Source organism: Bos taurus, chromosome 18 (assembly GCF_002263795.3).
Source record: "Bos taurus isolate L1 Dominette 01449 registration number 42190680 breed Hereford chromosome 18, ARS-UCD2.0, whole genome shotgun sequence".
In the NCBI taxonomy this organism is placed as follows: Eukaryota; Metazoa; Chordata; class Mammalia; order Artiodactyla; family Bovidae; genus Bos; species Bos taurus.
This window is the reverse complement of record NC_037345.1, coordinates 7,682,711-7,700,378: the sequence shown is the minus strand read 5'-3', so window position 1 is coordinate 7,700,378 and position 17,668 is coordinate 7,682,711. Positions and strand designations below refer to the sequence as shown.

The 17,668-nt window shown below is 38.4% G+C and overlaps 1 protein-coding gene across 1 annotated transcript; it reads left to right on the top strand.

The window, feature by feature from the left end:
* The first annotated feature begins 188 nt into the window (after window positions 1-188).
* CMC2 (C-X9-C motif containing 2) lies at window positions 189-14,348 on the top strand. Its single transcript, NM_001113175.2, has 4 exons — window positions 189-318; window positions 7,124-7,236; window positions 11,359-11,430; window positions 13,972-14,348. The coding sequence occupies exons 2-4, from the start codon at window positions 7,156-7,158 to the stop codon at window positions 14,056-14,058; spliced, it is 240 nt and encodes a 79-aa protein (NP_001106646.1). The 5' UTR covers window positions 189-318; window positions 7,124-7,155; the 3' UTR covers window positions 14,059-14,348.
* Window positions 14,349-17,668: the final 3,320 nt, after the last annotated feature.

Sequence of the window (17,668 nt, the reverse complement as noted above, 5' to 3'; positions counted from 1 at the left end):
GAATATTTTTTGAGTGCCTTAATCCCAGCCACAAAATCTGGCTTGTCGGTTCCCCTTCAAGTTTAGGCTCTGCGGCGCCTCGGCGGACTTGCTCTCCCTCCCCTCACAGCGCCTGAAAATGGGCCCGTCCAGACAAGGCGGCGCAGGCGCCTGAGGTGGCGAGCGGCGGGGGCCGGCCAAGCGGTGTCAGCCGTGGAGGGCGCCGTGCCTTCGCCACCCGGAGCTGGCCCGGCTCCGGCGCCCAGACCGCGCGTTTGCAGACGCAGCGTCTTCGCCGGGGAATACCGCTTCCACTTTCCGGGTGTGGCCGCGAGTCGGGTGAGTCCCGGGGGTCCGGGCGGTTCGGAGGCGCGCTCTCTTCCTGGCCGCGTAGTGCGGGGAGGCCGCGGGACACCCACCGGCACCCCCCTGAGGTCCCTCAGGGTCGGCACCGCCGCACTGGGTTTCCCGGGGCGGGATAGGCTAAACTCAGTCCGGTTGCATTCTCTGAGGATGCGCGGGTAGTTGAGCGCAGGATGGGGGTAGACCTTCGCTTTCTGCCCCACAACTCTCGAGCTGGTGACCTTGGGCAGGCTCCTCCCTCCTCGGTTTCCTCGCCTGAGAAATGGGTGTAATCCAGCGCCTAGGTTGTGAGAAGCGCTTAACTACGTGTCCGACGCGGTGAGCGCTCCCTACGGTGTATGCTTGTTACTGCTCTTGGGGATCCAGGCGTTCAGGGTTTGCTTGTGGGAGCCTGTTAGGGCGCCTCTCAGCTGCAGTGAAATTTTCCACCAGTCCGTCCTGCGATGCGAGAACCCAGTAAGATCCTCATGTAGACTTTTCAAGGAAAGTGACAGGCAGATCCCTTTTATCGGGTTTAAAGATGACCGAGCTTGTTTCACGTAAGTAGTTTATGAAGAGTTAAGTAAATCCTAGTACTGATTTAAATGCATAAAGGAAGTGTGCAATGACAAAGGAATTCTGTTGTAAGACACTCGTTGTGTCTTCTTTCCTGTTCATACAGGCTGCTGCACATGTCTGGTTGATTTAAAACGACCCTCATTTCCCACCTTTTTTAAAAAAGAAAAACTATATTAAGGTCTGAATCAGTGCTCAAATCTGTGATGGTACTGCATTCAGGAAACATTTATTGGCCATATACTATGTGCATTTAGGGGAATATCTCTTCCCCTACTAGCCTGTGTGGTGTTTGATGGTTATGGACTAATTTTTTTTTTTTTTGCTCTGAACTTCACGTGATTTGACAGAGGGCTCAGCACCAAGAAAGTGGTGATAAATCCTAGTTCAGGGAACGCTACAACTGGGCCCATGCCTTAAGAAATGACGTGAGGTTGCTCTCAGTAGCAGTAGGTCTGTACTTCGAGCACTTGTCACCTAATCAGAAGCCTCTGTTTAGATTTGGTCATTTTGCAGCTGTGATAAGTAAAAGTGGGTGAGGAAGGTCGTCCCCTGCTATGTCTGCTACTTCTGCTCAATACAGTGAGGTGTGAAGTAGAGAGATACTAATTTAACTAATTCCAGAGCTTTCTGAAATTAGACTTTTTAAAAATATATGTTTTAGAGAGCAGTTTTTTCCTGGAGAACAGATTCTTTAGGCTCTGAACAAGAGACTTTTTTGGCCTTGTTTTAAAATGACATTAGAAATTGTAACTGTAGTGTGAATTTCTTTCTGTTGAGGTCACACAATAGCAAAATGTCTCTAAAGAAAGCCTTAGTGGCATTAAAATATAGGGTTTCCCTCTTGCGATTATAGATCTGCTGAAGTGTGTTATTAGAATGTTTCCTCTCTTTTCTACACTAGTGTTCATATATTGCTTGTGCTTTTTTTTCTTCTAAAATTGTGCCACCTGGTGGTTGAAATCTATCATAGACTACTTGTTAGATTTTACCTCAGAGTCTTGGTAGAATAAGGTGAAGCAGTGAATAAAATAAAACTATAAATTTTGTTATCTTTAGCAAGAGCTCCCTATTGCTTAGACCCTCCCAGCTCACCCCCAAGTAAAAGTTACGATTGCTTTGCAGGGACCTATTAGACAGTTATAAAAATATCAGATGTCACAGATGAACATTTTTAAGAATTCAGGCAGACTGTTTTGGTATCAATCTGTGCATACCTGAGGAAGTGGATGGGATTGGCATGGGGAGAGAGGAGTTGTAATTGTGAGAAGTAAACTGTTCTGATGGTTTCTAAATGCCAGTGTACAAATGGAACTGAAGTTTTGTGTTTAACTAAATAATAACTGTTTGAATAGAGTTATCCCTTTCTTTCTCATTAGAACACCCTTACACTAAATCTTACCACAAATGAATGTTTCCTTCACTTTTTTTTTAATACAGTCTGTCTGTCTGTAATTATCTTGGTGCTACCTTTTGAAACTGTTTTCTGTATTCTTAACAGTAACAAGGTTTATCCTTTGAGTGCAAATTTTATTTTGCGAAATGGCTTAAATTTAATTGTGAACTTAGATTTGAGAAAAAAACTTAAGGGTGCAATGTAAGAATATACTCTGTGACATCCTTACTTAGTCAGTCTCTTGGGCACAGGAGGCCAGATAAATGAGTTCACACAGCAGCTTGTTTCAATGTTGGACAGCTCCAGGAAAATGACATCTGCCCCTGTAACTTCCACTTTGATTTCCAGTCCTGTCTTCGGACACATCTCAGAGTCAGTTCGGTTCAGCCTTTCCCATCAGGTGACAGAACACTTCAGATATACTAATGATACTACATTTGTCACACTTACTCTTGATATAGATCTAGAGCTAATTCTGTTTTATGGAAGAAGAGACTTATGTTTCAGATTAAGTAGCTAAAACGATATAACTTGTGAATAGCTGTGTCCACAGTTTTTACCTTCAGACCCACATCTTCTCCCTTCAAATCCATTACTTGTCCTACTTAACCTGGCTGTTCCTTTTATCTATTTTCTCTGTTGTGGGTTTCCCTTAGTTAGTAAATGTTCCCAATTTCATGAATGGCTTCCTGTTTAAACCTAATGTCAGAGCCATCTCCTTCCTGAGCATTCGTCCCAGGGATATTCAAATTGTCAGTGTTCTGGACATGGCTGATCAGGACAAGCACAATACTTTTCTTTTTCTTGATGTAGACAGATACTCTTGTTTCTAGTAATACAGGATAGTGTTAAATTGACTTCTTTGAACCTCAGCCTGCAATTAGTCCCTGTTGAACTTGTAGCTAATCAGAGGTTCTTTGGGGAGTAGTTTTTTCTATCTGAATTTATTTCATTCACAAACTGCTGGGAAGGCATATCTTTCTTATTTTGAAAGTGGGAGAAATCTGTCACAGTGAGAGATTACATTGGGTAGTAACTCTGTTATTTACTGTGTGACCTGGGGCTTAGTTTTGCTATGAAAATATGAGTAACACATATTTTGACCTACAAAAAAGCAATTTCTTATGGTTTAACTGAATTTAAAAAGGTACCTGCTTCCTACAGTTATTGGAAGAATTATGAGACTTGTGCCTGCACATGGTAAGTATTGAACAAATTATTTCTATTGTAATAATATATTGTTATGGCTTTGAACAAATTTTGAAAATAAGAATATGGAATATATATTTGACTTTTGTTCATTTCATAAAATGTTACTTGAGTTATAATAGTGTTATTAGAATAGGCTGTTAAAGATGACTACTGAAAGGTGTCAGCACTCATTTAAATGTGCTCTAAGAACAATGTTATTATTTTATAGTTATACTTTGTATATTATACCCAGGAGTACCCCAGTACATATGCGTATGCACCAACAGTTAGCTGAAGCTGGTGGATGGAAGGAAGGGGGAGGAAGAGAATATCTAACTAAAAAATGGGGTAGAGGCAAGAGGGGAATGATTGATAAAACGAGGAATTTGTTAGGTAAGGGATAAGATAAGTGTTTAGAGCTTTAAGTTAAATAGTAGCTTTCACTAAGAACAAGAAAAGGAAACTCCTATATATGAAACCATTTTCTTATTTGGTATAATCATCTAGGATAAGTAGGTAGAAGGGAAGGTAAGTAGGTAGAAGTACACCATGGCTGTGTGTAGAGTAGCATACATATTTGAAGTAAACTTTTAAGGAAGGAAAGAAAAACATGTACCACAGTATATATTTTTGCTTATACACAATGTGCATATGTGTGTTTTTCTCAGTACCCAAGTGTTTTCTTAAGTGTTTACTTTGCCAATTAGAGAGGGCTTTTCAGTACCTCAGAAGTTTGTTTCTGAACTGTAAAAGCACACATTTGAGGGCTGGTTCATAGATATATGCAAAAATATTTTGTTAAATATACTTACAAAATAAAATTATTAAAGACATTTTCTAGATGACAAAACCAGTGTACGTCTTCTTCAGAAAAAATAAGCAAGGCAGAAGCCAGATAACCTTTACTATATATAAGTGTAGGTGTATAATATTGTATAATATTAGATGACTTACATTGCTGTACTGTATGAGACCTCTTTTTTCTGAGGCAGAATTTTTATATCATTTAAAAAGATTGTAGTCAGTGACAGGCAAACAAAACTTGAACTTGGCTGCGTTTTCAGTTTCCATTTCAAATACTCAAGTGTTTTCACTTGGCACAATGGCCTGATTTGTGATCTTTAGCTGTGGTATGTTTGTGTGTGTGGCAGGGGGTGGGGTTGAGGTTATTAGTCACTCAGTGGAACAGTGATTTGATACTTTTATAAGTTGAAATCTGAAGTAGTAGGTATAATTCTCTGCAATTATTTGTTTAGTCATTTTTAAGGATTTCGTTTGTCAGGAGTAGAACGTGGACAGGCTGTTTGAATTTCTTGAAACTTTTTTCACAGCTTTATTAAGGCATAATTTACATACTGTAAAATTTGCCCATTCTAAGTGAATTAAGTGATTTTAGTAAACTTATACAATTATGCAATCATTACCACAATCCTATTTTAGAACATTTTTGTCACCCAAAGTTTTCTTTTTGCCATTTGCAGATTAATCCTCACTCTCACCTTTGGACCTCCACATTGATCAGCTTTTGCCTCAACAAATTTGCCTTTTCTAGACATTGCATGTAAATAGAATCATACAGTACTGTCTTTTGAGTCTGCTTTATTTCATTTAGCTTAGTGCTTTTGAGATTCCTCCATGTTGGCACATGTATAAGTTTATTCCTTCTTAGTGCTAAATAGTGTCCCATTGAATAAATAGACAAATTTGTTTATCCAGTACTTGGTTGTTAGACATTTGGATTGTTTCCAGTATTGACTACTATGAATAATGCTATGACCATTCATATATAAATCTTTGTGGGGATATATGCTTTCATTTCTCTTGGGTGTGTTCTTAAGAGAGAAATTTCTAGGTCATATGTTAAGTTTGTGTTTAACTTAAGAAACTACTAAATAGTTTTCTAAAGTGTCCGTACTACTTAACCTTCCCAGTAGCGTTGTATGAGATCCCTTTCCACCACATTGTAAGCAGTGCTTGCTATTGTCTCATTTTTTGATTATAGCTATTCTGGTGGATGTATAGTAGTGTCTCATTGTGGTTTAAATTTCTGTTTCCCTAGTGACTAGTGATGTTCAGCATCTTTTCATGTGCTTAATTAACCATTCCTATATCCTCTTCGGTGAAATATCTATTTAAATCTTTTGCTTATTTTGGGGATATATTTTAAACACTGGATTGTTTGTAAACTTTCTTTATATGTGTTAGGTGCAAATCCTTTGTCATATATGATTTGTAAATATTTTCCTTTAGTGTGTAGCTTGTAGAGGAGCTACACACTTTTATTTTTTAGAGCAGTTTTAGGAGTTTTATTTTTTAGCTATTTTTTAGAGCTAGTTTCATAGCAAATTTGAGCAGGAAGTACAGAGAGACAGACCCCCTAGGCCCCCTCTGCCCACACACACCCTGCCTCTCTCCCACAGTCAGTATCCTCTAAGAGTGGTATGTTAATTACAGTTGATGAGCCTGCATTGACATGTCATCACCCAGAGGGTGACTTGTCTTTTCATTTTCTTAATTTTGAAAATGGAAAATTTTAATAAGTTTTAACCAATTTATTCTTTTATGAATTTTAATGTATCTTTGCCCAACCTAATGGATTTCCCTGGTGGCTCAGATGGTAAAGCGTCTGCCTACAGTGTGGGAGACCTGGGTTTGATCCCTGGGTCGGGAATATCCTCTGGAGAAGGAAAGGGCAACTCACTCCAGTACTCTTGCCTGGAAGACCCCATGGACGGGGGAGCCTGGTAGGGTACAGTCCATGGGCTTGCAAAGAGTCGGACGCGACTGAGCAACTTTATTTCACTCACTTTTGCTCAACCTACTGTCATGATTTCTCCTAGGTTTTCTTTCTTGGAACTTTTAAAAGACTAAAGTAGTTAATTGGTTCTTTCCTTTGGTAATCTCTTCTGGGTCATAAAGAATTGGTTTAAGAGAGAAATGGGTGAATAGAGAAATAGGTGAATGTAACTATAGCAAATACCTCAAAATAATATTTTATCTTAGACCTTGGATGCTAATTTTCTTTTTTGTGAATGAACCAATTAAACCTAATTTCAGGGATTTTTAGCTTCTTGTTTTCATTGTAATAATTACATTTTATGGATAGATCTGCTAAATTTGAAAAAAAAAATCCACATCTGCTTCTTGTTTCTCTTCATGATTTAGATAGATTTTTCTCAGCCAGATGTTACTTAGGAAGAAAGCAGTCTATATTAATTCACACTAATGTGAGACTGACTAATGGCCCTTTAACCCTTATACATTTAAAAAGGATTAATAGGCCAGTTCTCTTCATTGGTAGGATTTTACCTGAATAAAATGGGTTGTAATCTATTTCAGGAGTATGGGAAAAATAATTGAAGTCAGGCTTGTTAACATAGGCAAGCTGTTTCTGGTTAAGCACCTATTTCGAGGATCGGGTCTCTTGAGTCTGCTTTTTTCTGAACCTGCGTGTTCTCTAAATACTCCTGATAACCCACGGAATCTAAGTTGTTGGATAGGAAGGTGAGGCTCAGGTTTAATTTGCCTAAGGTCACCTTTCTTTTCTGATAAAGGTCACTGAAGTTTCTTACAGAAAATAATTTTAGGTTGCATTAACAAATACAGTCACACATATTCAAGACACTCTTGTATCCACAGGTTGCTCTGCTGTGTTCCATCTCCTCCTAAAGATGCATCCTGACTTATCTCCACACTTGCACACTGAAGAATGCAACGTCTTGATTAACTTGCTTAAGGAATGTCACAAAAATGTAAGAGTTCAGAAAATAACCCTGAAACAACAATGAAACCTAGATACAATACACTAATGTAAAACGTTATCTCCATTAATAGAAGGAAATGATAATTCTTAGTTATGGATCTTAGCTTAGTAAAGATTAGCTGTTGATGCTTGTGATTTGTTTTTAGAAACTACTTCCTTTTTATGATGAGTAGAAATCAAGCCTGTTAGTTTTATTAGGGAGCTTCTGAAGTGATACATAGTAGTTACAGTCTATCTTCCTTGACATCTATCATTATGTGCTTAAAGGAAGTTGAAACATTTTTTACAATTACCTGTTAACTAGATTTAAATTATGACTGGCCTCATTTAGCAGGTTTACTTAATGGTTGCTGTGTACTTAGTCACTGAGTCCTGTCCGATTCTTTGTGACCCCATGGACTGTAGCCAGCCAGCCTACCCTGCCCATGGGGATTCTCCAGGCAAGAATACTGGAGTAGGTTGCCATGCCCTCCTGGTTAGTGGAATGGAAATAAAATTCCATTTTTAAAACCAAAATAGTAAATAAGCCCATTTTTGCAATGCATTAAATTTGATGCTTTCACAGATGTCAAAGTTTTTTTTTTTTTAATATATTTGGTGTATGAGACAGTTATAAGAAGCATTTGTGTTTTTCTTTAACTTTGCATGATGCATTATTTCCTTCATGTTCTTCATAAACTGTAGATATATCAGATTCTTATTTAAATGAGTAAAATTTTAAGACTAAAAGTGAGGTAGTAAGGAATGTTGATGACCTGTGAAGTCTGATATTTATATTGTTTCAAAGAATGTTGTTGATGACAATACACTTTCAACAAACTATTTCCGCCATACATCTAGATTAAGAATTGATATTGTAAGTCTTTTTAACTTTAGCCATTCTGTGGATGTGTAATAATATATTATTTGGTTTTAAATTGTGTTTCCCTCGGGCTGATGACTTTAGGCATCTTTTCATGTACTTATTGGCCATTAACATCATGTCTTTTGCCCATATTTAAAAATGGGGTGTTTGTCTTGTTATTGAGTTGTAAGAATTCTTTTTATCATTCAGCATACAAAGTGTGTTGTGAATATTTTCTCCCAGTCTGTGGTGTCCTTTTTTATTTTCTTAAAGATGTGTTACAAAGAGCTTATAAGTAATAGTTTACTAGGTTTTTCATTCATTGTTTATGTTTTTTTGTTTGTTTGTTTTAGGGATCTTTGTCAATTTCCTGGTCACAAAGAGTGCTCTCCTATTTTTTCTTCTGGAAATTTTATAGTTTTAGTTTTTTAAATTTAGGTCTGTGATTCAAATTAATTTTTGTGTATGTTGTGAGGTATGAGTCAAGGTTTATTTCTCTCCCTCTGGATACCCAGTTCCTCCAGCACCACTTGTTGGAGAGCTTTCTCCCCACTACATTACCGTGGTGCTTTTGTCAGAAGTCAGTTGCCCATATGTGAACGGGCCTATTTCTGGGCTCTCTAGTCTGTTCCACGGATTTATATGTTTATTCTTAACACAGTTGATTTTGACATTATCTTACTGGGGCCACCTGATCCCATGACTGTTTTGTCCTCTTCTCTGTCTTAATTCACTTGCACTGCATGTAGACCGATCTCTCAGTCCTAAGTTTAATCATTGTTCCCCTTTAATGGCTCCCTTTGCCTGCAGAATAAATTCTACATTTCTTTGTGTTTTGAGGCCTTCATGTACTGGCCCCTACTTACACTTGGGCTTGACCACCCTCCTGCCCCGCATCCTTCCTGCTCACTCTGTCTGCAGTGGTACTGGAGCATGTTTCTGTCTTCTAGGCTTTTTTACTTGTTTTTTCCCTTTGCTTAACTTAAAGGTTTTCTCACTGTCTCCACTTCTCACTTGCTTGATAAGGTTTTATCATCCTCCAGGCTTTATTCTGCTTAATTTGTCATTTCCTCTTCCTTTTCTTTCTTGGCCTGGATTCCCTTGGTATAATTACTCTATATTTCAGTAATACTTTATGTATTATTTCCAACTTTATGGCAGTTACTCTCACACTTTTTAGTCTCAGAACTCCTTTACATTCTTCAGAGTTATTGAGGCCCCCAAAGAACTTTTGTTTATGTGGGCTGTATCTATCAATATTTGTTGAATTAGAAGTTAAAACTGAGAAGTTGAAAAATATTAATTTATTTTAAAATGACAATAATAAACCATTATACATTAATAGTTATTTTTCATAAAAAAAAGACCTTATTTTCCAAAACAATAAAAGGGTGAAAAGAATGACATTGCTTTTACATTTTTGCAGTTCTTTTTAATGTTTGGTTTAATAGAATACAGCTGGATTCTCATATCTGCCACTTTGCTCAATCTGTGCTGATATTACAGGTTATGTAGCCTCTGGAAAAATCTACTGTACCCTTGTGAGAGAATGAAAGTGAACAAAACAAATAAGATCATCAGTTATTAGGAAGATGGATTTTACCTTCTGAAAAGGTTTTGAGTAGTCCTGGGACTGCACTTTGAGAACTGCTGCTGTATGGTGATCACTTCATATTTTGTCTCTTCCTTCTGACTCTGAGCTATGAGAGTGGGGCCCAGGCCCACCATGCTCACTATTGTGTCCCTAGTGGCTGGGACACTGTCCTCCAGACCCTGGTTGATTCACTTATCCAATCAGTAGCTCTGCCTGTTTGCTCTCTAGAAATAGACACCAGGCACTGGAGGCTCATGCCATGGGTATACAAAAGAGGTACAGTCCAAGAGCATTTCTTTTACTTTTCAACTTTTTATTTTATATTGGAATATAGCCGATTAACAATATTGTGATAGTTTCAGGTAGACAGCAAAGAGGCTCAGCCATACATATACATGTATCCATTTTCCTCCAAATTCATGGATATTTCTTTTATCAATGCCACTGGGGCATTTGTGGGTTTGTTTTTCATGTAACATCACAGAGTATTATTCTCATTTGGGCTTAATGTTGAGGTGAAAGTGAGAGTATAAATTAGCTTTTGTCTTGAATTTTTTTTTTTAAATTTTTTTGTTGTCTTGAATTTTTAAAATAAGATGTATGAATATGGGATGATATCAATAAATATAAAGTAAAATATGAAATATTGTGTTACATTCTAAAAATTTAATCCTGTCTATTGTTTTTGTTTGGCCAGAAGGTGTATGAAAAAGCATTGTCCCTTTGTATTGTCAAGGAGGTAATTTATGCACAGGAATTATTTATCCTGAAAAGGTCATTAGGTAATCACTAGGAAACCTTAAATCCTTGCCAGAAAAACTCTGATCATTTACTCAGTGTGGACAAGAAAAGTACATTTAAAGTGGTAAAGAAATAGGGAAAAAAGAAATAGCATGACTATTACTAATAGCATGACTATTACTAATTATGTGTTGTCTGGTTTCCATGAAAGCCTTAATTAGAAAGAAAAGGGAAAAAGTGCTTATTGTTACAAGTTCAGCATTTATGGCATGTCATTAAAGGAGATCACCATGCTCTCTGACCTGGCCTTGAAAATGGCGATGTGCAAACACACTAATGGCAAAGCAGAGCAGACTTTGAATATTAAGCATTGATTTCCTTTTATTGTGAATTAGTGACTTGTTTATATGGCCCATACAGGCTGTGTAATATTAGTGTTAATGTGTTTTTAATTTATTTTGATGACATAGAGGCAAATGAAAAATGGCTTTGGCACCAAGCGTTTCATAGGTAACTCTTCTATGGGACAGGAGTGTTTGCTCATGAAGGAAGTTACTGTCAATATGGCTACACTGCATTTGGACATCACTCTGTAATAGAGGATGGATAACATGCCCCTAAAGAAAAGATATTAGGTAATAAAATGCTTTTCACTAGGGCATTATGAGGTTTTGGCAGGTTAATAAGCTTCTCTTTTATCAAAGAAAAGTCTTTTTTATTTTTCATTTCTACCTATAGAACATTTCTTCCTTTTTTGTAGGAATGCTAGGGTAAGCCCATTTATTTGTATATTTTGTACTTGTGGGTTAACTGTTTGATTAACTATTAGCCATTTGCTTATTGACAAGGTGACACATTAAATATTTCAATTCTGAGCCAGAGACCTTAACATATTATGGGATGAAATATTTTACCCCTTTTCTTCCTTTTAGCACAGCATTCTGAAATTTTTTGGTCATTGCAATGATCTTGATCGGGAGATGAGAAAATGCTTGAAGAATGAGGTAAGGAAAACATTAAAGGATGGAAATGGTTGAGCAGTAGAAAAGACTATTTTGGAGCAATATTATTTATTACTACCATTATTAATTTTTTTTTTTTGGCAAGTTTTCATATAACACCAAAACTTGACTTTATAGGTATGTCTTCCCCTAAAGTCAAGAGGAGAAATGAAAGCGTCTTCTGGGGACAATCTTTTGGAACACTGCTGATTTTTTTACATGCACATAAATGAAAGCAACTATCTTAAAATAATCACTGTAACTCCTCTGGATAAATTTTAAGGTTTGAGAAGTTGAATCTGTACAGCAGAAAGAATTGTTGATCAGCTTTTAGCTCTAGCAGGTAACTAAAACTCTCTGGGCCTCAATTTCCTTGTATAACATGAGGAGGCTAGATTTAGGCTCTTTCCAGCCTTAAAACTTGGAATTTCTTTATAATTATAGTATATACAGCCCATAGGGATCTAGTTTGACTTGTTTGGAAAGACTCATTTCCTGAACATAGCTTTAGGCTATGACTTGGGCTTGGGCAAATAGCCAAAGTTTATTGTCTTTTTGTAGGTACCGCAGACTGAACAGAGTGCATTTTAAATCTTTGAAAAGAAATTTAATTCCATTTCTGTTTTATTCATCAGAAATTTTTTGTCCAGAACCTTTAAAAATATGTAACTACTAAAAATCTGCCTTCCAATTTTCATTTTCTGTACTTTTGAATTTTCTCCCCACATGAGCCTCATATCAAAAGGTATTAGATATTTGAAGACATTCAGCATCTGTCTTCAATCATTTTTTCCTGGTTTCTACTTTGGGGCTTTTTTCCTCCTTTCTTCCTGGAATCCCTTTACAGCATCTTTACTGTTTGAAGAACTTCCTGGAATTCTGATAATTTTCTTCATGTGCACAAATGGGTATATGTTTTAAACTAATTTTTGAAACACTTTTTCTTTATATGTAAAGGGTATTTTGTATGGAAACTAAACCTAGGGCTCTCTTCCTTTTTTATTCAGATTATGGAAAAATAAGCCCATACTGTTTTATTTGGTATAGGTATTTATTTCTTACGTGCTTTCAGTTGTGTAAGATAGCCTTTTTCCTAAGTTTAGATTTTTTTATCCTCACAGTTTAGTGATTTTTGTCATTGGTTTGGTGATTATATCTTCATATGAAAATTTCCCACCCAGGTGGTCCTGAACTGTCAGGAACTATTTGGTAGAAGAATGTTGGTAGATTTAATCCTTTAAATTTTAAATTCTTATTTTGTCCCAGTTTGTTTTTGTATAAATTTCAGATTTTCTCCTTGACTACTTTCTAATCCTCTCTGTGGTTTTTATGTTGCTTCATTTCCTGATTTATAGATTGTTTTCTATCTGTTCTTTCATCCTCCAGTTCTCCAAACCTGTGCTCATTTATTTCCTCTCTGCTTTTAATGCTTCCCAGTTTCCCATTTACTGCTCCTAATGCTCTCCTACCATTTCCTTCATGTGTCATTTAAGTACTTCATTCTTTGAAGCTTTTAACTAGAAAAAGGATCTGGCCAGTTCTTTCTGACCCTCTCTTTGCTGCTGTGTTGCTGCTTTTGTCCTTTTTATTGAAATAATCACTAATACTACTTTTGCAGTGTCCTCTTTTGTTCCTGTTACTTGTTTGGTTTGGTTTCTGCGTTGTTTGGTGGCATTTTGTGAATAACATAATAGTCACCCTTTGTATCTTTTTTTTTTTTTTTATTCAGGGGCCATCTTGACTCCTTTTGGAGATTTTATAACATATATTTTAATATAAGCTCTGTCTCAATTTGCTCTATGACTTATTTTATTGGCTACAAAATACTGTCTTCTGAAGACTTACCTTTAGAATCCTCTTTCCAAGCTGATTTTAGAGGCTTCCTATGATATGAAGAGAGATATCAAATATTTTTTTCAGAGCAGGTATCCCTCCATGTTCTAGAATTTTCTTCTTTAACCTTTTAAAGCAGTAAAATGCCCTTTTCCCCCTAGCAGTCTATGAGGAAAATTAATGTAGGACAGATAAAAGGAATGCTTTTGTTAAAGAGACCTGGTGCTTCATCTGTTATTTGAAGTGGCCCTTTGATGAGGAAAAAAAGACGTTTGAAAATTGCTACTATTCTAGAAGATATGTTAGAACTCTTGAGTCAAAACTTTAGACTTAGAAAACTTCTTAAAGATTATCCAGCCCAACTCCTTATATTTGAGGTTAACTGGCCCAGAAAATCAAGTAAGTACCTCAAAGATGTGAATGTCAGGCTTAGGGGACAGGAGCTGGAGTTCCTGGTCAGTGCTCTGCCACTGATCTTTTGTTTTTTTGGCTTCTTTCTATACCTGATGACTGAAAGATTTTAATGTCCAGCTGTTTACACACACTCAGTTTTTTCAACTTGAATCTGCTTTTACTTTTTTCCCACTCTACCTAAGAACCCCTCTTGCACCTTTAAAATATATCTTTATTGGTGTATATATTCTAAGCTTAGTATGTAAATAGTAACATAATCTGCTGTCTCTTTTCTCTCCCCTTCCTTTTATTTTCTAGTACATGGAAAAGAGGAACAAGAGCAGGGAGCTTGGCAACGCAATGCGAAAGAGACTTTTTAATCCTCCAGAGGAATCTGAAAACTAGATCTTATTTTCACTGGATGCCTTGCCTGAGAGAAGACCCAAAGACTCTTGGTTGGTAACTGAAGGAATCCTGTTGCATTTGGTCTCTAAAATCTTTTGCATGGAAAGTGACCCATGAGAAATCAAGCCTTGGAGAAGTATGGAAACCCTGGATCTGGAATGTTTGTCGGGCAGAGCTGTTTGTACCCTCCCTCCTCTACCAACGCATCTGAGACTTCTGTTTCTTCCCTTTGCCTATGACCTGTTAACATTTGAGTACCTTAACCTTCAATAAAACTATTGATTCTGATCATATTTCCTCTGTTCTTTTAGACTCTTGGAATTAGGGCTGAATGGTGCCATTAGACTTCTCTTTTTGCAGTGTGGCAGTTCTGGAGCCTAAACATTGAAAGCACAGCAAGAGTTTGGGGAAATCCTAGCTGTGTTAACTCTATGAAAATGTTCCAACTTGATTGTTTTTAAACTGCTGTTTTCCAAAAGGTTACATGTTTAACACTGATAAAATTGCTTCTGGCTAGGATTTAAGTCTGAGCAGACTTAGCTTCTCCATTTGGTTGAAGGGCCCACCCTGGGTGCCAGTTATTTCCTGGGCCTGTGTGCTTCCTTTTTGTTGGGGGCAGGGTTCTTCTTCCCAGATTCATTTTCTAGCAGCCATCCTGCCAGTGTTCCTTTGGCCATGCAGTGTTTCTGAGACCTGTGAATCTGGAAGCCAGCTTCCAGTCATGGCCACAGCAGGGGCTTGAACTTCCTGTTGGATAAGGTTTCAGCAGACTCTGAGCCTTGAGTTCCTTGTAGTGAACTCTGTGTACATGTATGGTAGGAGGCCTTGTTGAGCATCAGTGTTTACTAGTGATTTCCCCATCGCAAGAGGCATTGAAAAGGCTGGACATTCATTTAGCAAGGGAGTTAAACAGGGTAACAGAGATTCAATGAAGATATGGAGGAAGAAGCAGAATTCTGAAGTCCCTTTTAAGGTTCAGATTTATGAGTATTTATTCAATCACCCCTTCTCCTCCCAGCCTCCCTGAGACCAAGTACAGGTACAGAAGTGAGACGTTGTATCTTCAGATGGTTGTAGTAAGCTGACAAGTTAACTATTACAGTAGTATAGTAAGTACCATGATTAGTCAGGTGTCATGGAAACACAGGGCATCCATGCCCAGCCTTTAGGAAGAAGCCATTCTAAGAAATCTACTTAGCAAAGATAACCTTTGGCAAACAGTGAAAATGAAATACATTCTCAGGAACTTAAAGTTGTTTAACCTGAACAGAATACGAGAACTATTAGTAAAGGAAGACCACAGACAGCTTTGAATTCTGTTGCAATTTTATCTTCAGTGCTCTGATAACCACGTGGGGGTTTAGAAATGATGATTAGGGATTTATGGGGGGCCTTAGTTGGAAGGATGATGTGTTTTAACTCTGTACTTCAGTAATATTTTGGTTATGGTTTGGGACATAAATTGAAAGAGATGGGAGATTGTACCCAGGAAGACCAATTTGGGTTTTGCCCCAACATAAATGAGAAATTAGGGCTTGAGTTAAGGGTTTGGGGATCAGGGGTTTGAGGGAAATTTGGACCCAGAATCAGCATTTCTGACTAGGTGGACAGTTTAAGAAGAGTCCAGGGCAGCCTCAGCATTTGATTTATGTTTCATCCTGATGGTCCCTGCCCTGCGTGGGAGGGAGTTCAACAGAGGTGTGGTGTACAGTGCTGAGTTTGCAGTATGTGTGTGTAGGATCCAGGTGGAGATGTATGCTTTTAGACTTCTGAGTGTTAGAACCTAGAGCTTATTAGGATCACAGACTAGAGCAGAATGGGGAGATGGCAGCATGCAGGTGGCAGCTAATGCTCCGTTGGCCAGTGTCCGTAGTGAACTGTGAATGTTTATAGAGCAGAATGAAACCTTGGGGTCACTTAATTTTTTAAAACGTGTATAAGTAGCAGCTTTCTATGGAGCATTCAAGCAATTTGTAAGTTTTACAGAGTAAAAGTTAGGCATCCTCCTTTATACCCCAATATTACTTGACGCCCCAGACGTCTCTGTAGCTGTCAGTTGGGTGAGTTTCCTCTATACATTTACATAGATATTTCATGTCAGGAGAAGCCCTGTGTGCGGAGAAGGAGTAGGCATAGAGTTAGAAGATAAACCATAGGAAAATGTGCCTCAGATTGTCAAGGGCGTTATGGAGGAGGGAGTTTCATTGAGTCAAAGTAGGGCTGAGGTGCCAGTTGATTTGGTTCCTCTGTCTTGTGTGACCTTAGAACAGTGTAGTGTGGGGTGGGGAGAAGTGGGTGGAAGCCTAGGTGGAGCTGAGGATTCAAGCACCTTTGAAAAGTCTTGGCTCTGAAGAGAAGGGCAGTGTTGTATTGAAAGATGGTCTTCAAAAAAATCAGAGGAAGGTGGGGAGTGGCACTTGGGAATGGATATATGTTGAAAGAATGCCAGAAAAGAAGGATTCATTTGTGGAGTAAAGTTCTTTGAGGCTGTGAAAATGAATGAGGTTCAGGGCTCAGGCTGACAGTGATAATATTTTTTTCCAGAAGGCAAATTAGAAACTTTGAAAACTTGAAGCACTATAGGAAATGGTAAGTATTCCTTTCACAGAGCAATAAATACCTATTTATGCAGGATGCAGTGCTGTTTCTTCTACAAAGAATTAAGAGGTTCTTTCTGAGCACCAGAAGCTCAGACACACTAACACGGTCGCCAGTGATAAGCTGGTAGATGTTTCATAACTGACTCTCAGGAAAAAACAAAGAAGTGAAACCACTCATCTGTAGCTTTTGCCATTTTCCATGGTGTAAAGTCCTGCCATGGCAGATTTTAAGGTACCCAGTTGACCTAGCTGAAGGTGGGTAGGGAAGAGAGGTGGGCACGGGGGTCCCTCCTGAGCTGACACCCACCCCCACAACATCCACTGCTCCACAGAAGGAATCACCCTTGATTGCCCCCTGCTTGTCACCTTTCCCACCTCCAGTGTTTGGCGAGTTGAAAGTACCTGTAACTGAGGTGTACGCTGAAGCAAGAGTGTTGTGACTTCTGCGGCAGGGTAACTTCAGTCCAGGACTCCTGGAATCCAGAGTGTCCGGGGCCTGCCGTTTTGTAGAGGAATGAATAACCATTTGCCAGGTGAATCAGGAAGGAAATGAGACCCGCCTCTGCCCTGAGGGTTGGGTTTGTGTCCCAGGAGCTCAGATGCCTCCTGCCCTCAGCCCTCCTCTCCATAATCACACCGTGATAGCCGTCTCAAGGACTTTGGGGATCTTCCTGGCTGTGTGACTTCTCAAGTAGTGCTCAGCCTGAATTTCAACTCTTAATTTTAAAACGAGGTTCTCAGACTAGTATACGGTGCTGTTTACCTCAAGCCGACAAAGCACAAGTAATCAGTGGGAGAAAACTTTGTTTTGTAATTTAAAAAAATGCTATGACTGTGAGGGGAAATTTAGCCAGGGCGTTTTTGCTGTTTTGTGTCATTTTCCCTTTAAAGTTCCATCCCATCTAGATCTCAGCTTCCTACCTTCATTTCTCTTTCTGACTGCTATAAGGCACCACTTTTACTCATGGGGCTAAGTCATATCCCTCAAGAGTATGGAGGCTAAATCGAGA